This window comes from Salmo trutta, unplaced genomic scaffold (assembly GCF_901001165.1).
Source record: "Salmo trutta unplaced genomic scaffold, fSalTru1.1, whole genome shotgun sequence".
NCBI classification, from domain to species: Eukaryota; Metazoa; Chordata; class Actinopteri; order Salmoniformes; family Salmonidae; genus Salmo; species Salmo trutta.
The window spans coordinates 1-22,053 of NW_021822432.1; the positions used below are offsets into that span (position 1 = coordinate 1).

Sequence of the window (22,053 nt, forward strand, 5' to 3'; positions counted from 1 at the left end):
TATTTAACGAGGCAAGTCAGTTAAGAACAAATTCTTATTTTCAATGACGGTCTAGGAACAGTGGGTTAACTGCCTTGTTCAGGGGCAGAACGGCAGATTTTTACCTTGTCAGCTCAGGGGATTCGATCTTGCAACCTTTCGGTTACTAGTCCAACGCTCTAACCATTAGGCTACCTGCCGCCCCAATATACTTTGATTTGTTTAACACTTTTTTGGTTACTACATGATCACATGTGTTATTTTATAGTTTTGATGTCTTCACTATAATTCTAAAAAAAATTTTTTTTTTAAAACGTCCTTTCACTGTCAACTGCGTTTATTTTCAGCAAACTTAACGTGTGTAAATAGACATATGAACATAACAAGATTCAACAACTGAGACAAACTGAACAAGTTCCACAGACATGTGACTAACAGAAATGGAATAATGTGTCCCTGAACCAAGGGGGGGGTCAAAATCAAAAGTAACAGTCAGTATCTGGTGTGGCCACCAGCTGCATTAACTACTGCAGTGCATCTCCTCCTCATGGACTGTACCAGATTTGCCAGTTCTTGCTGTGAGATGTTACCCCACTCTTCCACCAAGGCATTTGCAAGTTCCCGGACATTTCTGGGGGGAATGGCCCTAGCCCTCACCCTCCGATCCAACAGGTCCCAGACGTGCTCAATGGGATTGAGATCCGGGCTCTTTGCTGGCCATGGCAGAACACTGACTTTCCTGTCTTGCAGGAAATCACGCACAGAACGAGCAGTATGGCTGGTGGCATTGTCATGCTGGAGGGTCATGTCAGGATGAGTCTGCAGGAAGGGTACCACATGAGGGAGGAGGATGTCTTCCCTGTAACGCACAGCATTGAGATTGCCTGCAATGACAACAAGCTCAGTCCGATGATGCTGTGACACACCGCCCCAGACAATGATGGACCCTCCACCTCCAAATCGATCCTGCTCCAGAGTACAGGCCTCGGTGTAACGCTCATTCCTTCGACGATAAACGCGAATCTGACCATCACCCCTGGTGAGACAAAACCAAGACTCGTCAGTGAAGAGCACTTTTTGCCAGTCCTGTCTGGTCCAGCGACGGTGGATTTGTGCCCCTAGGCGACGTTGTTGCCGGTGAGGACCTGCCTTACAACAGGCCTACAAGCCCTCAGTCCAGCCTCTCTGTCTATTGCGGACAGTCTGAGCACTGATGGAGGGATTGTGCATTCCTGGTGTAACTCGGGCAGTTGTTGTTGCCATCCTGTACCTGTCCCGCAGGTGTGATGTTCGGATGTACCGATCCTGTGCAGGTGTTGTTACACGTGGTCTGCCACTGCGAGGACGATCAGCTGTTCGTCCTGTCTCCCTGTAGCGCTGTCTTAGGCATCTCACAGTACGGACATTGCAATTTATTGCCCTGGCCACATCTGCAGTCCTCATGCCTCCTTGCAGCATGCCTAAGGCACGTTCACGCAGATGAGCAGGGACCCTGGGCATCTTTCTTTTGGTGTTTTTCAGAGTCAGTAGAAAGGCCTCTTTAGTGTCCTAAGTTTTCATAACTGTGACCTTAATTGCCTACCGTCTGTAAGCTGTTAGTGTCTTAACGACCGTTCCACAGGTGCATGTTCATTAATTGTTTATGGTTCATTGAACAAGCATGGGGAAACAGTGTTTTAAACCTTTTACAATGAAGATCTGTGAAGTTATTTTGGATTGTTACGAATTATCTTTGAAAGACAGGGTCCTGAAAAAGGGATGTTTCTTTTTTTTGATGAGTTTACAATGTACTGTAGATAATAGTAAAAATAAAGAAAAACTCTTGAATGTGAGTCGGTGTGTCAAACCTTTTGACTGGTAATGTATGTTAAATGTGTATCTGTATCTGAAACAACTCTCTCTCTCTCTCTCTCTCTCTCTTTGTCTTCATCTGTTTACAGAAATACTGCTGACCCTGGTGGAGCGTGTAGCCAACCAGCACCTTGATGCTAACACCCAGGATCCAATGAGCTCGCTCATCTTCAACCACCCAACCAATCTACCAATGGCTCTTTGAGTGAACCTGGCAGTGCCCTGACCCAACTCTGCCCAACCAAGCCTGACCTCTTGACTTCACCCACCTGGCATAAAGTGTTCCTCAGATCTATCCTTACTGGGGGGGGGGGGCTCACCCAGAACCCAGGGTTCAAGGGGTGAGTGGGGGGGGGGGGATGGAGGAAAGATTTGACTTTTTGACATGTTCCAAATGGCGCCCTGTTCCCTATATAGGGCCCTGGTTGAAAGTAAAGAGGGAGGTAACCCTAAAACGCCTAACCCCTCCTTTAATCCGTGAGCCAGCCTGTCTCTGTCCAGCTGCATTCACCGTAGTGTGACTTACTGTAGGCCCCTCCCCCTCTATTGTAGGTCCCTCCCCCTATGGGTTGATTGACTCTAGCCCCCCCCCCCCATCTGCCTGGAGGCCCGCCCCCTCTGGGTAGGCCCCGTGGAGCCCCCCCTCATCCTCTGGGTTGACTGACTGAGTACTGGTGGCAGCGGTGGGATCCTCGTCAGATGAATGTATTCCTCTCTATGGACAGTGGCCATTTTTGCAATCTGAACTCATCTCAAACAATTTGTTTTCTTTCTGATCCCTCTGATGTTCTAGAACATTCCTCTCATGTTCCACAATGGCATCAAACTGACTCTCAACATTTACTGTTGGATTCTGGTGGACAGCGGCGCAGCGGCCAACTCATTTCAGCCATTTTTGCCTTTTTGCTGTTTGTTTTTGTTTTCCGAATGATGATGATGATGATGTGTAGGATAAAGACAAATGTTTTTTTGTTTTTTTTAAACACTGCAGATTATTGGTTTGACTGAAATAATGCTTTGTATGATAATTAGACTAATTTAGTCAAGAGGTTTATAGTTTATTAAATTAAGTTTTATTTTTCTGTATAGATGTTTTTTTTTTATTATCTTAGATAATTTCTTTATTATCGTAGCAAAAACACAACAGAAGACGATTTCTAAAGTGGTGAAAGTGCGTAAAAAGAGGCACTTTGTGTCATTTTAAACTCGGCGGTTAAACTCTTTCTGTAAAGACTACTATATTATATCACATTGAAATATTACGGATTTGACTTTGGTTCAGTAGTTTCATCAGAAGTTGTTGAATTACATCATGTGGTTGAAGACATCAGAAACAGACAGATTGTACATACTGTACCAGTTAACAGATTGTACATACTGTACCAGTTAACAACAGACAGATTGTACATACTGTACCAGTTAACAGATTGTACATACTGTACCAGTTAACAGACAGACAGATTTTCCTATTGATTTGGGCCTTTTCTCTTCTTTCACCCTGTCTGGTCTTGACTCTCTCTGCTGTAAAAGCAGAGCGGTGTTTTACGTGTTTGTTTGAGAAGAGGAGAGTCTGACCTTGTCAGAGTCGTTGATATGGTACAGGAGAAGAGCTTTTACCCAGGCTCTAATGCGGGGTGTAGGTAGGTAGGTAGGTAGGTAGGTATGCCTGGGGGAGGTATGTATACAGTGTACAGAGGAGCCTTTACCCAGGCTCTAATGCAGGGTGTAGGTAGGTAGGTAGGTAGGTAGGTAGGTAGGTAGGTATGCCGGGGGGGGGTATGTATACAGTGTACAGATTGTCGCTTGCTTCTCAGCCTTGAGCGTATAGCTAGCACCACGATAGAAAGACAGGACAAACTGCTCTGGTCCGTCAGTGTGATGTACGTAAACAAGCAATAACAATTACTTCAGAAATCTTACGTTTTGCGTTTTATTTAATTTTTTGGGGTGCAGATTTTTTCCTGGAGGTACATTGTATGCTCTGCTGTCCATCGAACATTAAAACACTGATACTTTTTTTTATTGCAGTTTATATATTTATATTTTTAAATCTCTCTAATCCAAATGATAGGTTCATGGCAGTTGATGCAGCAGCGCTGGGTGTAGACTGGGAGGGTGTAGACTGGGAGGGTGTAGACTGGGAGGGTGTAGACTGGGATGGTGTGTGGTGGTGAACCTTACTAACCCTCATGTTAACACACAGGCTGCATCCTAAATGGAACCCCATGACCTACACACTTTAAACCAGAGCCCTCTGACATCATATTCCCTCGCCCCTCTAACGGGTATAATGACGTCATATTCCCTCGCCCCTGTAAGGGGTATAATGACATCATATTCCCTCGCCCCTGTAACGGGTATAATGACATCATATTCCCTCGCCCCTGTAAGGGGTATAATGACATCATATTCCCTCGCCCCTCTAATGGGTATAATGACATCATATTCCCTCGCCCCTCTAGCGGGTATAATGACATCATATTCCCTCGCCCCTCTAACGGGTATAATGACATCATATTCCCTCGCCCCTCTAACGGGTATAATGACATCATATTCCCTCGCCCCTCTAACGGGTATAATGACATCATATTCCCTCGCCCCTCTAACAGGTATAATGACATCATATTCCCTCGCCCCTCTAACAGGTATAATGACATCATATTCCCTCGCCCCTCTAACGGGTATAATGACATCATATTCCCTCGCCCCTCTAACGGGTATAATGACATCATATTCCCTCGCCCCTCTAACGGGTATAATGACATCATATTCCCTCGCCCCTCTAGCAGGTATAATGACATCATATTCCCTCGCCCCTCTAACGGGTATAATGACATATTCCCTCGCCCCTCTAGCAGGTATAATGACATCATATTCCCTCGCCCCTCTAACAGGTATAATGACATCATATTCCCTCGCCCCTCTAACGGGTATAATGACATCATATTCCCTCGCCCCTCTAACGGGTATAATGACATCATATTCCCTCGCCCCTCTAACGGGTATAATGACATCATATTCCCTCGCCCCTCTAGCAGGTATAATGACATCATATTCCCTCGCCCCTCTAACGGGTATAATGACATCATATTCCCTCGCCCCTCTAACAGGTATAATGACATCATATTCCCTCGCCCCTCTAACGGGTATAATGACATCATATTCCCTCGCCCCTCTAACGGGTATAATGACATCATATTCCCTCGCCCCTCTAACAGGTATAATGACATCATATTCCCTCGCCCCTCTAACAGGTATAATGACATCATATTCCCTCGCCCCTCTAACGGGTATAATGACATCATATTATGGTCACTGTAGATCCTTTGTTGCGTCACAGTCAGACCTCATAACTATATCTTTCCACCAATCCTGAAAGAGTTGCAGCCTGGTATCGTATGATTGTGTTGGAGCGATGGCACCAACAGACTGGTGCTCACGCCAGCAATGTTGACATTACCTGTGATAATAAGCCAGACATTACTATGGAGGACAAGCCAAATATCCCATGCCGTGTAAATTGGGTTATGAATTCTACCAGCCTTTCATTACATTGATGATGAAGGACAGAGATGGACTTAGTTGTGTTTCATCAGTGTCAAATGAAACAGGCCCCTAAAACAGCTGAATCCACCCCTGCTGAAGGGGATAAAGGGTATTATTAGCAGCCCAAACAGTATGATAGTCCTCAGAGAAACATGCAATGTCACCTCGTAGTGTGTGACTGTCTGTATGTGAGGAGAGATTGCAGTGTGTGCGTGTGTGTGTGTGTGTATGTGGGATCTGAATGTATTGTCATGGCTGACCTCAGATCAGAATAGACTGGAAAAGCTGCGATTCAGATGATACCCTTTTTCCTTATATAGAGCCCTATGGGCCTTGGTCAAAAGTAGTGCACTACATATGGAATAGGATCCCACTGGGGATACAAGCCCACCACTTTTTTTAAAAATACTATTCTCTGTCGATTGTTAGTTCTGGAACTGGCCAAACCTGAAATTACTCATAAGACCTGGTCTGAGAACAGATTTTTTTTTTTTTAGATGTTTTTGTTTTCATTTCCTTATTGGTAACAGTTTGGGTGAGGATGGAGAAAGCTGATCACAGATCAGGGTCCGTATTCATAAATCCGGATCGGTTTAGCCTTTTATATTTTAATGAAAGGAGGGGGGGGGGGGGGCTGACTGATACTAGATCAACACTTCTTCTCTCAGATAATTCCTATCATTTTTAAAATATTTTTTTTTTTTTTTTTTTTTTTAAACATTTTTATCATTTTGGGCTAGTAGTCCCTTTGAACACTGAGGTACAGTAACACTTTGTCTGTATGAGGCATACGGGTCCTATTATTCAGTATGTTATGGGGCCCTGTCTCAGATTTAAACGCTGTATTTCCTCCGTTTTGCTGTACGATTTGATTGATCACGATTTATCGAGATGTATCAACTGTCGATCAGTTTTTTGATAAAAAAGCTGGATGTCATTGCTGAGAATTGACTTACGTTTTTAAGAATAGCCAATTCTAAAGAAAATCACTCTTGTCACCACCCCTCTGACAATTTCCAAAGATTGTTAAGATTTTGAAATGAATATAAGCCATGAGGTTAATGTTTTTTAAAGCATTTATATCAGGACTTGGGAGCAAACAACCTTTTTTGCCCCTCAAAAAAAAAAAATCATACAGGCAGTGAATATAAATCAATTTACAACAAAATAATTACTCTCTTTACCTTTTTCATTTGGGAGATTTTTTAAAATGCCCTGTTTTTGTATTGTCTGCCAGTTTTCTTAGAGCTAAAATGCAAGAACCTTGAAATGCTAAAAGCCTAGCATATTGCCTTAGATTGTCTGTTTCCCTTGTATATTTTAAAGCTTATCTGTATCATATCTGTATTGTGAATATGTACATTATTGAATGGGTGCGTCATTGATCAACACATCTTGGTTGCTGAGACAAGCAGTCTCTCTCTCTTTCTTATCTGTGATTGGTTGAAGGCTGTGTTATTTGTATAATTTCATACCCCCCCCCCCCAAACTGTTGTCAGTCTGCTATATGGATAAAAAAAACATGATGCAATGGGATATTGAAGCAATATGTAATATATTCTATGAACTTTCTGGAGAAAGAAAGCTTACAGTGTTGCGCGCTGCTCTGAGATGGATTTTTGTTTTTTCTCTCCAGCTGTGTTGTTCACCAGAAACATCACACTGTCCGTCCGTTCCACCCGTCCGTCACTCAACGCATCAACGTTTGTAATCTTTAGTGTTGAGCATTTTATGCAAAAGTTAGATATGCCGGCAGAAGTTTAAACACAGTTATATATGCAAGTTGTCAACTAATAAGGCTTCGCTGATGCTATTTGCAATTTGATGTTGAATAATACCATTGTAAATAAAGAATTGTTATTGCAACATTTAATCTAGTTCCGCTATGTTATTGAATCATGTTTTATAAATACTGCACTGTTTGACAAGAGTTTGCAAGGAAGCGTTTCATTGTGTTACTGTGTAGCCTGCAGTATGACTTGTTCTGGGTGTATAACAAATACACTTTTAATTCGATTTTGTTTTGTGTTTAGATGCAAAAAGAAGGTTGATCCTGAAAGTGGAGATATTTATTTAAATTGATGGATGGCTAATTTAAAGCTAATTGCGTTGAGTTTTTGTCACGTACTTTGCAAGTTGTTGAATGCATGCGTTTAGATTGGACGATGCGTTAGTCCGGCTGGGATGCGACTCAGTGTTGTGAGTAACTGGGACGTGGGGAAGGAATGACGTGTGAATAGGGTGGCTGTTAGTGGTGATAATGTTATTGAACCGTTTAACAAATGAACACATATCTGTTTCCATATTGCCCTGTAGAAATTGTTCGTTTTATCAGGTCTTCCGTGATGCTGTTTTGTAAATGAATGAGGATTTAAATTATTAATGCTTCTAACATAAATCGATTTGTTCGTTTTGTACTTCAAACACTTACATATTTATTTTCCGGTGGCAAAATAACAACAATTTACGGTCACTTTTTATTAAATGAAATATTTCGGAATGATTACAAGCAAGCAACATAATCAAATGTTACGCTACATAGGATTTCAGCATACAGCTTTTATTTTTTTAGAAGACAAATGTTTTATAGGCTGCTTCATTACAATCATCATTATCTTAATTAACCATCCCCATCTAAATTTATCGAAAATAAGTAATGAGGGGACATAAATCGACTTGACATTCGATTTTAAATGAGTTGTTTTTCTCAATAGGGTTTTGGGATTAACTGTAACCTTACCAATAGGCCTACCAGAATACTGGTTTTGGGACACGTTTTTTATTTAGATTTTTGATAACGCCAATAAGGCGGTATTGTGTTTGTGTGTGTGTGTGTGTGTTCGCCTGTGTGTGCGTGCGTGCGTGCGTGGGGGGTTTGTAATGTAAAAAAGGTGGAATCCTCCTGGGGTTTGAGACGCAAGCAGGGTGACCATAGCTGCTCTCTGACCAATAGTAGGAGTGCAGCATCTGAACCTTTCATGAGTCCGGTACCATTAACCGTTCTGTATACCGCGTTCAGTTCAATAGATCCCCTCTGTGTGTCTTTGTTGTTCCGGTCTGTCCTACTGCTCCTGTCTCTCTACTTTACCTTCAGAGGATTCTATCAGCAAGATAAAGCGGCACACACTTGTAGCCGTATATTCGTGTTTTGTCTGTGGACAACAACAAAAAAACTATCTTTAAATTGGCAACTTCAGATTTAGAAATAATCTCCTTTGAGGTAAGTCAGATTTTAAGATTGATCCTTCGAAACAAAAAAAGTAATTGCTTTAATGAAAATATTATTACATTGCTACTGCTATGTGTAAAGTCGTTTTAGACCTATGTGGCAACATTTTCTATTATTTCTTGTAATTTCTCATCACATTCCTTCATTATTTCTATAGACAATTGAATGCAGAAATGATGTGAAGTTCCGTTTATAGCGGTCTTATAACCGGTTGTTAATAGCCATTGAACTGGTCGCGCCCTAATGCTTTTTAAAGGAGTTGTGACTTGCGATAGCTTCATTAATGTTGACCTCTGCCGCTGACCTGGTGTTCTTTCATTTGGGTGTCATGACCCTGATTTGTCTCAGTTACTGCTGGCTACCACCCACTCACTTCCCGCCCTGTGACGGGGGGCCATGGCCCCTACAACTCATACTGCTCGTTTACAGGGATGCACAGTCGAGCACCAATTTAAAGTATTTTACTCTGCAGGCTCAGGCACCAAATTAAAGATATTGACGAACGTCAACTGTGTGCTTTGCGAACTGTAAAAAATGCCCAAACGGCTGTTTTTTTATTGTAGATTGTAAGTGCTGTGAATGCAGTAAGTTTGGTAAAAAAAAAAATCACCAAAAAATCTGTGTTCTCAAATTTAGGAATACATTTTCATGAATTTGTTAACTGACGAAAAATATGTGTATGACTTTTAATATAATTCGTTTTAAGATTTTGGAACTATCCGTTCCTGCAGAAATTTGATCTTGTTAAAGTGTAAAGTGCTGAAGCCATATAAGATTTGTATTATTCTAATAGCCAATAATAGGTGAAAGCTAAATAAGATATTTTCATATTGCGCGATAATTGAAATTACAACCTTTTCCTTTCGTTAATTGACATGAATATTGTGATACAGGCTTATAGCAATGTTGGCATTTCGTTCAGCAGTCCTGTGATTTGACAGAAATATTTTGATGACATTTTTTTAAATAACTAACCAACAATTAATTGTATTCTCTTAAATGTATCTTGAGCGGAAATAGGCCTTTAAAAAACATGCATAATTTGTTCGTTACCAAATTCCATTATTGTAGCCTAATTGATTTATGTTCCCTATTTGAAATCGGTTTATTAATCTTCAAATAATCATCTAGAAAATAAACTTGAGAAGTAAAACTTAATTTGAGCAAAATATTTAAGGTATTTGCTGGAAATAAAGCTAAAATCTCTCGACCTCCATCTCTCTCCAGGCCGAATAGCTACAACATCGACTATTCATATTCAAATCATCACAGGTTGGCTCTGCCTCCCCGCCTGCTGTGATGTCTCTGTCCAGCCTCTCCACGGTGAAGGACAAGCCGTTCCACTCCAACCCCCTCAAAGGCAGCCCTGTCCGGGGTTCGGGTTACTACGCTGCCCCGCTGCAGGGAGCCCACCACTACATGGACATCTTCAGGAGCTCTCAGCATCTCCTTCACCCGCTCAAGTCTCTGGGACGGCTAGTCACCGACACCCAGACAGTCATGCCGTTCAACTTCACCACCGGAACACCCTCGTTCTTCGGCAACGGCAGCCACCAAGCCACCGCCGTTAACGTTCTTCACGAGCAGATCTTTAACGTGTCACACATCCCGTACTTTAACCGGATGATGCCGGGAGTGGGACACACGATTTACTCCAAGCACGAGGAGCTGGCATCGGTGGTGACCGAACACGCCACCGGCCCGTTATCTGTCGGTCTATCAGACTTCGGGTCCTCCGCTCCTTCTCTCTCACCGTCTAAAGAAAGTTCATTCCACCTCAGGGGAACCGAATTATCACCGGAGAAAACGCGCACTTATAGTTTCAGCGAGGACGACCTTTTCATGGTGCTGTATGGATATTCCCGGAGCCAGGAGCAGAATGCCGGTCAAGACATCTCCGGAGTAGCCCTGCTTGGGAACTCAGGTAAACAGATAGAGCCTTTGAAATATTGGCGAAACTACAAAGGTAAATTTCCTTATTAAGGGAAAACGTGCGTGTTTGCTTCAGCTGTCCAAAAGTATGTTCGGAAGAAGTTTACATTGTTAAATGCGGGGCGGCAGGTAGCCTAGTGGTTAGACCATTGGGCCACTAGGTTGCTGGATCGAATCCCCGAGCTGACAAGGTACAAATCTGTAAGCAGTTAAGAATGTATTCTTCATTGACTTGCCGAGTTAAATAAAACAAATAAAAAAGATTCAACAACCACTTGGGGCTGGATAATTAATCAGTAGGCAATAATTATGTATTTCTAGCTGGGACTTTATGGATTTACCTATATTTAAAAAAAATAGTTTTTCATTTCACTTTTATTTAACCAGGTAGGCTAGTGGAGAACAAATTCTCATTTACATTTACATATCATAAAACCAAACTGTCAATTCCAGGAGGCTTAATCTCGGTCTGAGAATCCAGCTCATGTTGTCAGTCTGTGTTTGATTTGTAATGTTCATCATTGATGACCAGCAACATTATCTTCAACAGTTTGCAACAGCGAACAACTCACCTTGGAAACTGGGGCGCTTGGACTTCCAGAAGGTAATCTCTCTCTCTCTCTCTCTCTCTCTCTGTCTCTCTCTCTGTCTCTCTCTGTCTCCCCATCTCCCGCTCTGTGAACTTGTAAAGTTGTGTAAAGGGTGTTAAGTTTAACGTGTTTTTAAATGTCACTTACAGGGTTATCTATCCACCAGACAAGTTACGGCAGTTTGTCCCACTACGGAGTTTACGCAGAGAAGAGCGCCATCACCAAGGGAACCCGGTTCGGCCCGTTTCAGGGGAAACTGGTCAATACCAGCGAGATCAAAACATACGACGACAACACGCTGATGTGGGAGGTCAGTTATTAAATTATGTTTATTGTGTGTGTGTGTGTGTTATTTATCGTCAGAAAAACGTTTTAAAAAAAACTTTTGTTTTTTATGTGGTGCATTAACCAGCTGTGCGTAAAATGTAAACTCGTGCGTAAATGTGGGCCTAAACGGAGATGCTTGATTTCCAATTAAACCAACCTCTGTGCAGTTAAACAATTTGTAGTCACATAAACTTCTGTGCCATATAATAGTCATATGCGCTCCTAGAAAAAAACTGTTCTTTAGAGTTCTACATAGAACATGTTGCTTCTTTGGACGAAATTAAAGAACCCTTTACTAAAATAGGTTAGAACCATATAGGACCTTCAGAGTTCTATCCCTACCCAGAGTTCTACCCAGAGTTCTATCCCTACCCAGAGTTCTACCCAGAGTTCTATCCCTACCCAGAGTTCTACCCAGAGTTCTATCCCTACCCAGAGTTCTACCCAGAGTTCTATCCCTACCCAGAGTTCTACCCAGAGTTCTATCCCTACCCAGAGTCTTCCTACCAGAGTTCTACCCAGAGTTCTACCCAGAGTTCTACCCCTACCCAGAGTTCTATCCCTACCCAGAGTTCTACCCCTACCCAGAGTTCTACCCCTACCCAGAGTTCTATCCCTACCCAGAGTTCTACCCAGAGTTCTATCCCTACCCAGAGTTCTATCCCTACCCCAGAGTTCTATCCCTACCCAGAGTTCTATCCCTACCCAGAGTTCTACCCAGAGTTCTACCCAGAGTTCTACCCAGAGTTCTATCCCTACCCAGAGTTCTACCCAGAGTTCTACCCAGAGTTCTATCCCTACCCAGAGTTCTATCCCTACCCAGAGTTCTACCCAGAGTTCTATCCCTACCCAGAGTTCTACCCAGAGTTCTACCCCTACCCAGAGTTCTATCCCTACCCAGAGTTCTACCCAGAGTTCTACCCCTACCCAGAGTTCTATCCCTACCCAGAGTTCTACCCAGAGTTCTATCCCTACCCAGAGTTCTATCCCTACCCAGAGTTCTACCCCTACCCAGAGTTCTATCCCTACCCAGAGTTTTACCCAGAGTTCTACCCCTACCCAGAGTTCTATCCCTACCCAGAGTTCTACCCCTACCCAGAGTTCTACCCAGATTTCCAGCCCTACCCAGAGTTCTACCCAGAGTTCTACCCCTACCCAGAGTTCTACCCCTACCCAGAGTTCTACCCCTACCCAGAGTTCTATCCCTACCCAGAGTTTTACCCAGAGTTCTACCCCTACCCAGAGTTCTATCCCTACCCAGAGTTCTACCCCTACCCAGAGTTCTACCCAGATTTCCAGCCCTACCCAGAGTTCTACCCAGAGTTCTACCCCTACCCAGAGTTCTACCCCTACCCAGAGTTCTATCCCTACCCAGAGTTCTATCCCTACCCAGAGTTCTACCCAGAGTTATACCCAGAGTTCTACCCCTACCCAGAGTTCTACCCAGAGTTCTATCCCTACCCAGAGTTCTACCCCTACCCAGAGTTCTACCCAGAGTTCTACCCCTACCCAGAGTTCTACCCAGAGTTCTACCCAGAGTTCTACCCAGAGTTCTACCCAGAGTTCTACCCAGAGTTATACCCCTACCCAGAGTTCTACCCAGAGTTCTATCCCTACCCAGAGTTCTACCCAGAGTTCTACCCAGAGTTCTACCCAGAGTTCTACCCAGAGTTCTATCCCTACCCAGAGTTCTACCCAGAGTTCTACCCAGAGTTCTACCCAGAGTTCTATCCCTACCCAGAGTTCTACCCAGAGTTCTATCCCTACCCAGAGTTCTATCCCTACCCAGAGTTCTATCCCTACCCAGAGTTCTATCCCTACCCAGAGTTATATCCCTACCCAGAGTTCTACCCAGAGTTCTACCCCTACCCAGAGTTCTACCCAGAGTTCTATCCCTACCCAGAGTTCTACCCCTACCCAGAGTTCTATCCCTACCCAGAGTTCTACCCAGAGTTCTATCCCTACCCAGAGTTCTATCCCTACCCAGAGTTCTACCCCTACCCAGAGGTCTATCCCTACCAGAGTTCTATCCCTACCCAGAGTTCTACCCCTACCCAGAGTTCTACCCAGAGTTCTATCCCTACCCAGAGTTCTATCCCTACCCAGAGTTCTACCCCTACCCAGAGTTCTACCCCTACCCAGAGTTCTACCCCTACCCAGAGTTCTATCCCTACCCAGAGTTCTATCCCTACCCAGAGTGTAATGTGGATTTGAGAGAACAACATCTAACAGAAAGCTAACACAGTCACATCACGCTCGTGAAATGTCAGCTAACTAGCTCCCTTTTCATTTTGTTTCAGCTGTTTTGCATTGACATTTATATCCATATTAATGATGCTGCTGTATGATTTCCCCGGGTTAGAAAAACGACTAACTGACGACGTCTAACAGGTTACCTCTCTATGGCAGAGGGGAGATCGAATTCACATTTTACAACATTGTTGCCGGGGTCAGAGTGCCAAACAGCAAGGTTCATACAAACATGCTGTTGTTAACTAAACGCTAGCTAGTGGAAATAATGTATTTAATGAAAGTATACACTCTTAGATTAAAAACAAAAAAGGGCTCTATATAAAACCTTTGGTCAATTTAAAATGTAACTGCCATTCCAGCATAAACATACCAGAGGACAGTGATTGAACTTGCAAAAAGCCTACCGATAAGGCACCAACAAGCCACACTGTACTGGTCCGTAAAGAAGCCAGAGTTGTTACCACGATTGTCATGGGTCATCATTCAAACAAACAAATGCCTCCTGGTCCACCAGTACATATTTCCAAACTATGTTGGTATATAATGACAACAACATCTAAAAACTATGCAGGTATTCAGGTGTTCATTATTTAATCGTTTATTATATTAAATTCTTAGCTAAAATTATTAAAATGTATTAGTAGTAGCTATAATTTATAAATGGCACCATACAGGGTTCCATATGAAAATACTTTTGGTTCCATGATAAACCAGCCTTGGGGTTCCGATCAAAGAACCCTGTGATGAAAGGGTTCTATATATGTGTTCCATATAGGAAGCAAGCGATAGAACCATTTTTTCTTCTACAAGGAATTTTTTTTTTTCTAAGAGTGTAACAACATGTTCTCCTGTCCGTTGATCCAGGTGTTCGAGAACGGCGGGTTGAGTCACTTTGTCGACGGCCGGGGCTCGTCTGGTAACTGGATGTCCCTAGTGAAGTGCGCGCGCTTCCCAGAGGAGCAGAACTTGATCGCGGTACAGAGTAAAGGCCAGATCTTCTACGAGGCCTGTAAGGAGGTCCAGCCGGGCCAGGAGCTGCTGGTCTGGTACGGGGACTGCTATGTTCAGTTCCTGGGGATTCCTCTCACTCTGAAAGACTCGCTGGAGGAGGGGAATACCATGCTTCCACATGAAGGTAAGGAAAGATCATATAGAATATAATTATTTTATTTTTCCCAGTAGAAACTTCATTTGTGGGTGGCATATATGGCCTGTTATTCGAACATACCTATTTGCATGTTTAATATTTTCATATACACTCTACTGGGCCTCATTATATTCTCTGATATAAACTGGGTGGTTCGAGCCCTGAATGCTGATTGGCTGACAGCCGTTGTATATCAGACCATATACCACGGGTATGATTTTGCTTAATTCTATTCTATAAGTCTATCAAACGTGTTTATTTCTATTAACAACGACGCCACTACATTTTTACCAAGGCGTTCCCTGATGTTTTCCTATTTCAGATTCTGGAGAGGGTTTTAAGTGTGATCGGTGTGGGAAAGTGTTCGCCTATCAATATTACAGAGACAAGCATCTGAAGTACACTCGCTGTGTGGACCAGGGCGACAGGAAGTTCCCGTGTCACCTCTGCAACAGGTCGTTTGAGAAGAGAGACCGATTGAGGATCCATATACTACACGTCCACGAGAAACACCGGCCACATAAGGTACACAACGCCTTCACAAAGTATTCACACCCCTCGACTTATTCTACATTTTGTTGTGTTACAGCCTGAATTCAAAAGGGATTCAATTGTTTAGTTTTTTTTCTCACCCATCTATACACAATAACACATAATGACAAAGTGGGCACACTTTTTTTTTAATGTTTGCAAATGTATTGAAATACAGAAATACATCATTTCCATGTACATAAGTATTCACACCCCTTTGCTATGACACGCCAAATTGAGCTCAGGTGCATCCAATTTCCTTCGATCATCCTTGAGATGTCACTACAACCTGATTGGAGTTCACCTGAGGCCAATTAAATTGTTTGGAAATGATTTAGAAAGAAACATCTGTCTATATAAGGTCCTACAGTCGACGATGCATGTCAGAGCAGGAACTAAACCATGATGTCTAAGGAACTGTCTGTGGAGCTCAGAGATAGAACTGTGATGAGGCATATATCTTGGGGAAGGGTATAAAACAATTTCTAGAGTGTTGAAAGTTTCCAAGAGCATCATTGGGAAATGGAACAAAATGGAACTACCCAGACTCTGCCTAGAGCTGGCCATCTGACCAGACTGAGCAACCGGGCAAGAAGGACCTTGGTCAGGGAGGTGACCAAGAACCCAATGACCACTCTGACAGAACTACAGAGTTCCTTGGCTGAGATGGGAGAACCTGCCAGAAGGACAACACTCTCTACAGAACTTCACCTATCAGGGCTTTATGGGAGAGTGGTCAGTCGGAAGCCACTCCTGAGAAAAAGGCACATGACAGCACACCTGGAGTTTGTAAAAATCCACATGAAAGAAAGATTCTGTGGTCTGATGAGACAAAAATGTAACTCTTTGCCCTGAATGGAAAGCTCTTTATCTGGAGAAAACCAAGCACAGCTCATCACCCGTCTAACACCATCCCTACCGTGAAGCATGGTGGTGGCAGCATTATGCTATGGGGATACTTTTCAGCAGCAGCAGGGACTGGGAGACTGATAAGGCTAGAGGGAACAATGAATCGAGCAAATCCATGACAAGAACCTGCTTCAGAGTGCAAATGACCTTAGACTGGGGCGAAGATTTATGTTTTTCAACCCCCCAATCATACAGCCAAAGCAACGCTGGAATGGCTTCAGTGCAACAATGTTAGAGTCCTTGAAAGGCTGCAGCAAAAGTCTAGACTGGAATCCCATTGAAAATCTGTGGAAAGACTTGAAGATTGCTGTTCACCACTGCTCTCCATTTAACTTAACAGCGCTTGAGAAAATCTGCAAGGAAGAATGGGAGAAAATCCCCAAATCCAGATGTGCAAAGCTGATACAGACATATCCAAGATGACTCAAAGCTGTAATCACCACCGAATGTACTTCTACAAAGTATTGTCTCAGGGGGTGTGAATACTTATTTAAATGAGATATTTCTGTATTTAAGTTTCAATAAATTAGCAAAAATGTTGAAAAACATGTTTTCACTTTGTCATTATGGGGTATTGTGTGTAGATGGACGAGAGAGAGAGAAATACACTTCATTGATTTTGAATTCAGGCTGTAACACAATACAATTTGGAATAAGTCAAGGGCTCTGAATACTTTCTGAAGGCAGAGTACTTTTGTCTTACATTTTAGAAGCCCCTAACTTATTTTTCTTTTATTTTTTTACCTCTCCTGCACATCTTTTGTCTTTGTTTCTCACCATCTTTGTTTTTTTATTTTCTTTGTGTCAGAAGAAGATAATCTGTACTTGAAGGGTACTGTAGTCTTTCCTTATCCGCCCCACCCCCCCTATTTAGTGAAAATAATCAATTTCCTCGTCCTTAATTCCTCGACCTCTCTTCCTTCCTAGTGCTCAGTGTGCGGGAAGAGTTTCTCTCAGTCTTCCAGCCTCAACAAACACATGCGCGTGCACTCTGGAGAGCGCCCTTACAAGTGTGTGTACTGTAACAAGGTAAGCATGGAAGAGGGAGTGTGTGTGTGTGTACTGTAACAAGGTAAGCATGGAAGAGAGTGTGTGTGTGTGTGTGTGTGTGTGTGTGTGTGTGTGTGTGTGTGTGTGTGTGTGTGTGTGTGTGTGTGTGTGTGTGTGTGTGTGTGTGTGTGTGTGTGTACTGTAACAAGGTAAGCATGGAAGAGCGAGAGAGAGTGTGCAGGGGCGAAAATCTGATATCAACTTTGGAGGGGACAATTACATGAAATTTTCTCAAGAGCAATTCCTCAGGGGGACACCAAAAGTAGTGCTGTAACACATAGCCTACATTGTAATATGGTAAATGTATATTGAGGAACCAAAGAAATAAGGTGTTTGCCGTACTCCTAACTACCGGTACCCAAAACTACACAACTACTCACAACAGCAATACCATTGCCTTTAACAAATCTTAGTTCATTCACCAGTTTAAGTTGAGAGTGGGGGTATCCATGGCATTTTCCAATTATGTTCCTATTTTACAAGTCAAAAAAATTGAGAACCTTTCATAATGTTGCCAAACAAAGACTCAACAAACTTACCTGAGACTCCCTGTCTCTGCCAGTCTGTCCCTGCATATCTGTCCCCAACTCTGCTGTCTGTGTGCCATCTGTTGCCTGCTCTGCCTAATGACATCATTGTGAAACATTTCCATTAGAATTTCATTTCTTTCTTATGAACATTTTATCAACTAGTCTTTGAGATATTAGGCTACTAGGGTTCTTACTATGCGTTTTGGTGTACTGAAAAATACTCTGATGTCCGTCTTTTTTCTGCCATTTTCTACCTGGTTTGCTACACACACACAGTATGTAGGTTATTTACAGTAGGAGATGGGCTTCTATCATCTTATCTTCTATCATTCTATATGGGCTTCGATCTAAAAGGTAGCTAGCAAATGTGAAACGGATTGCAGTGACAAGAGTTGACAGCTGTATGAGTTCACCATTTACACAACATATGCTTCAACCTTTTGTAATTTTAATCGTTTGTTTCATATTGGCTGGCTTCCAACAATAGCTGAATTTGCAAAGCTAGCGAGCACCAATTCAGTGGTGTTTGCTATAATCTTTGCTACCCGGGTTAAATAAAGGTGAAATAAAATATATAAATAAAAGTTCCCTTGCGACAATTTAGCTTTTGCAACGAGACCATTAAATATATTTAAAACAATGGTAGAAGAGAGTGTAGTTCTGTTCAGTTTGGACTTCAGTTTATCGCTAACCTTATCACAGGGACTTTGAAGCTCTAACTTACATCATCTGCATGCTGATCTTGGAATAAATTGACGATAGCAAAGATTCCATCTTTGACGACGCCACATAAATGGAATAGGTACTAGCTAGCTTAATAGTTAATATTTGCGCGCTAGCTTTGCATATTCAGCTAGTGTGTGTGCGCGATTGACTGGATTAACCTCACGTCAGTTACGTGCATTGAGTGCCTTTCAGACAGTAGATACGAGCTCTACGTTACCTAGCAAGCTAAGGAACTGGCAGTGGATCAAACCATTGTGAGGCAAAGGGTGGGGGGGTCGCAATCTTTTGAAACTTAAAAACGTGCTATTAAGTGTCTATAATCAGTACAATTGCTTTCATTGCGTATTATTAATATTATTTAAATTACATAGTTATGTTTCAGTGATATATTGGGGGGGACAAATCATATTTTTCCCAGGATGGGGGGGTCGTGTCCCCCCCGTCCCCCCGCCCCTGAGTGTGTGTGCGTGTGTGTGTGTACTGTAACAAGGTAAGCATGGAAGAGTGTGTGTGTGTGTGTGTGTGTGTGTACTGTAACAAGGTAAGCATGGAAGAGAGTGTGTGTGTGTGTGTGTGTGTGTGTGTGTGTGTGTGTGTGTGTGTGTGTGTGTGTGTGTGTGTGTGTGTGTGTGTGTGTGTGTGTGTGTACTGTAACAAGGTAAGCATGGAAGAGTGTGTGTGTGTGTGTGTGTGTGTGTGTACTGCAACAAGGTAAGCATGGAAGAGAGAGAGTGTGTGTGTGTGTGTGTGTGTGTGTGTGTGTGTACTGTAACAAGGTAAGCATGGAAGAGTGTGTGTGTGTGTGTGTGTGTGTGTGTGTACTGCAACAAGGTAAGCATGGAAGAGTGTGTGTGTGTGTGTGTGTGTGTGTGTGTGTGTGTGTGTGTGTGTACTGTAACAAGGTAAGCATGGAAGAGAGTGTGTGTGTACAATCCTCGGTGGGCGTGTGAGGTCAGCCCCCCCCCATTTGGCGTGAGCCTCCTCGTTACGGTCTGGTCGTGCAGCCTGCAGGCACGCTCCACCGAGACATGTCCATGGTGATTAGCGCCAGATGTTCCTCCCTCTAACCGAGATTACACTCTGAATTTACGGCTCTCAGAGGAACAGACGTTTTCTTTGTTGTTTTGTAGGATATGAGGTCCTCCTTCTCGGTCTTTATGTAGGCCTAGCCTACTTAAATAATGTTGTTTAACCCCCCCCCCCCCAAAAAAAAAAACCTGTTTAACAATGTTATCTACTTGCTAGTGTTTTAAAAATCTACAAATGATAAGGTAGCCTGTTTTGAAATCGAATTGACTCAAATGTCAGGCCTGGGTAGCATTTTGTATTTATTACCATGAACAATCTGTCGCGGTGTTGAAAGTAGAACAAGTCAGTTACCTAAATATTATCAGACCTACTTTTTCTCCGGTTCTAAGTGTCAAACTTCTATGTTCTTTACTCCAGGCCTTTACTGCCTCCAGCATCCTGCGCACGCACATCCGCCAGCACTCCGGAGAGCGGCCTTTCAAGTGTAAACACTGCGGGAAAGCCTTCGCTTCGCACGCCGCACACGACAGCCACGTCCGGCGCACCCACGCCAAGGAGAAACCCCACCCATGCGACGTGTGTAGAAGCACCTTTCAACAAGCGACACAACTCAAGAACCACATGAACAGTCACACAAGTAAGATTTGATTGTCACTAAATAGCCTACTGAAGGAATACGACACGTTTGGTCTATATCTTGAATGCAAAACCAAAATACAGGATAAATACAGAAATATATGGCTGTACTTATGTGTTGATTAATTGCCTAATATGGATGTTCATTGTAAAATGTATTTTATTTTTTATTTTTGACAGAAAGAGCCCTCTCAGAAACCGCAGTTCACCCTACCAGTTCAATAAACGGATGTTTGGAGGATAAAACAACGACGCTTTCAGTCACCAAGGACTGCAGGACGCAGAGACTGTCGTACACGGAACTGGCGGTTCTGAACCCAGAATATCGACCCTGGAATTAAAACAATTCCATATAATTACAATGTGTAATTCTAGAATGCGCAGAAGAAATGTCGATTAGAGCTCAAATCGTTGCTAGGAGACTTCCAAAAGCTTTTTTTTTTAAAGATAATAACTATTGGAAATATATTTAATACTACAATTTTACTGTATTGTATGACACACTGTAAATAACTTTTTTTGTTAAATGTATTTATTTATTTGAGTCTGTTTTGATGTAATGAGAATACGTATTTTTCTTTTCTGTCTAAAATCTTTTGTTATTTCCGTTATTTGGTTAATTATGGGTGTTGATCATTGTAATAATGCAATATTTTAACGAAATGTTACATAAACAAAGGTATTAACGTAAGTGAGCACAATTTCTTATAGTTAAGCTTTAAAATCGGCTTGGATTATTATTATTATTATTATGTAAAAATGCTGTGTACAAGTTTTTCATTTATACATGCATCCCCAGACTTGTGTTAATTTAAACGTGTTAATTTATCTGCATACAATGTTTATCATACTACCTCTAAATCCATCCTATGTCGGTCTTTCACGACTAACTGTGCTTTTCCCGACTGTCTGTTTCGTGTCTCTTGCGTGTCTGTGTTTTAACTGTTTAAAAGCATCGTCTTTCTAATAAATATGAATGAAATAATACCATGTAAATAAGTCTGGGTTTGTTAGTAACGATAAAGCCTTTACATATATTACACAAACAGGATTCGCATCGAGAAATGACAACTGATGTTGATGATACAATGTAATTGGCCACGAACATATTTTGGCGACATATTTAATTCATTTCACATATTAGTGAAACTCGAAAATATTGAAACACAATTAGGTTAAATTCTGGTTAGACTACATTTCTGCTTTTCGTTTGAAAACAAGTCCCTTCCAGTGTATTTGATAAGGCTACTTATAGAGAGTGACTTACTGCCTGATGCACTTTCGGTTACCAGAAGAGTTTAATTAAATAACAATAACATCTTTATTCAATTTATTTTTGAATAAAATGTTTTTTTAACCTTTATTTTTTTAAATGTATTTTACCTTTATTTAACTAGGCACGTCAGTTAACCACAAAATCGTATTTACAATGACGGCCTACCCCGGCCAAACCCGGACAACGCTGGGCCAATTGTGCGTCGCCCTATGGGACTCCCAATGCCGGCCGGATGTGATACAGCCTGGATTCGAACCAGGGACTCTTGCCCTGAGATGCAGTGCTTTAGACGGCTGTGCCACCCGGGGAGCCAATTCACGGTTATAACGTTTTAGATTTTACATTGACATTATATTTTGTTCAGACTTCATTTCATGATCAGTAAAATCGTGTTATAGGCTGTTCTAGCAGGTAAATCGGAGTTGCGACGTTTGAATGTAACGGGTTATAATCCAGAGTTTGAATGTAACGGGTTATAATCCAGAGTTTGAATGTAACGGGTTATAATCCAG

At 42.3% G+C, this 22,053-nt stretch overlaps 1 protein-coding gene across 1 annotated transcript; it reads left to right on the top strand.

The window, feature by feature from the left end:
* Positions 1–9,533: 9,533 nt before the first annotated feature.
* On the top strand, positions 9,534–20,606 carry LOC115182258 (PR domain containing 14). Its single transcript, XM_029743877.1, has 8 exons — positions 9,534–10,529; positions 11,088–11,141; positions 11,277–11,437; positions 14,572–14,842; positions 15,177–15,379; positions 17,222–17,323; positions 20,047–20,266; positions 20,446–20,606. Exons 1-8 carry the CDS (start codon positions 9,905–9,907, stop codon positions 20,604–20,606), a joined length of 1,797 nt encoding a protein of 598 aa, XP_029599737.1. The 5' UTR covers positions 9,534–9,904.
* Positions 20,607–22,053: the final 1,447 nt, after the last annotated feature.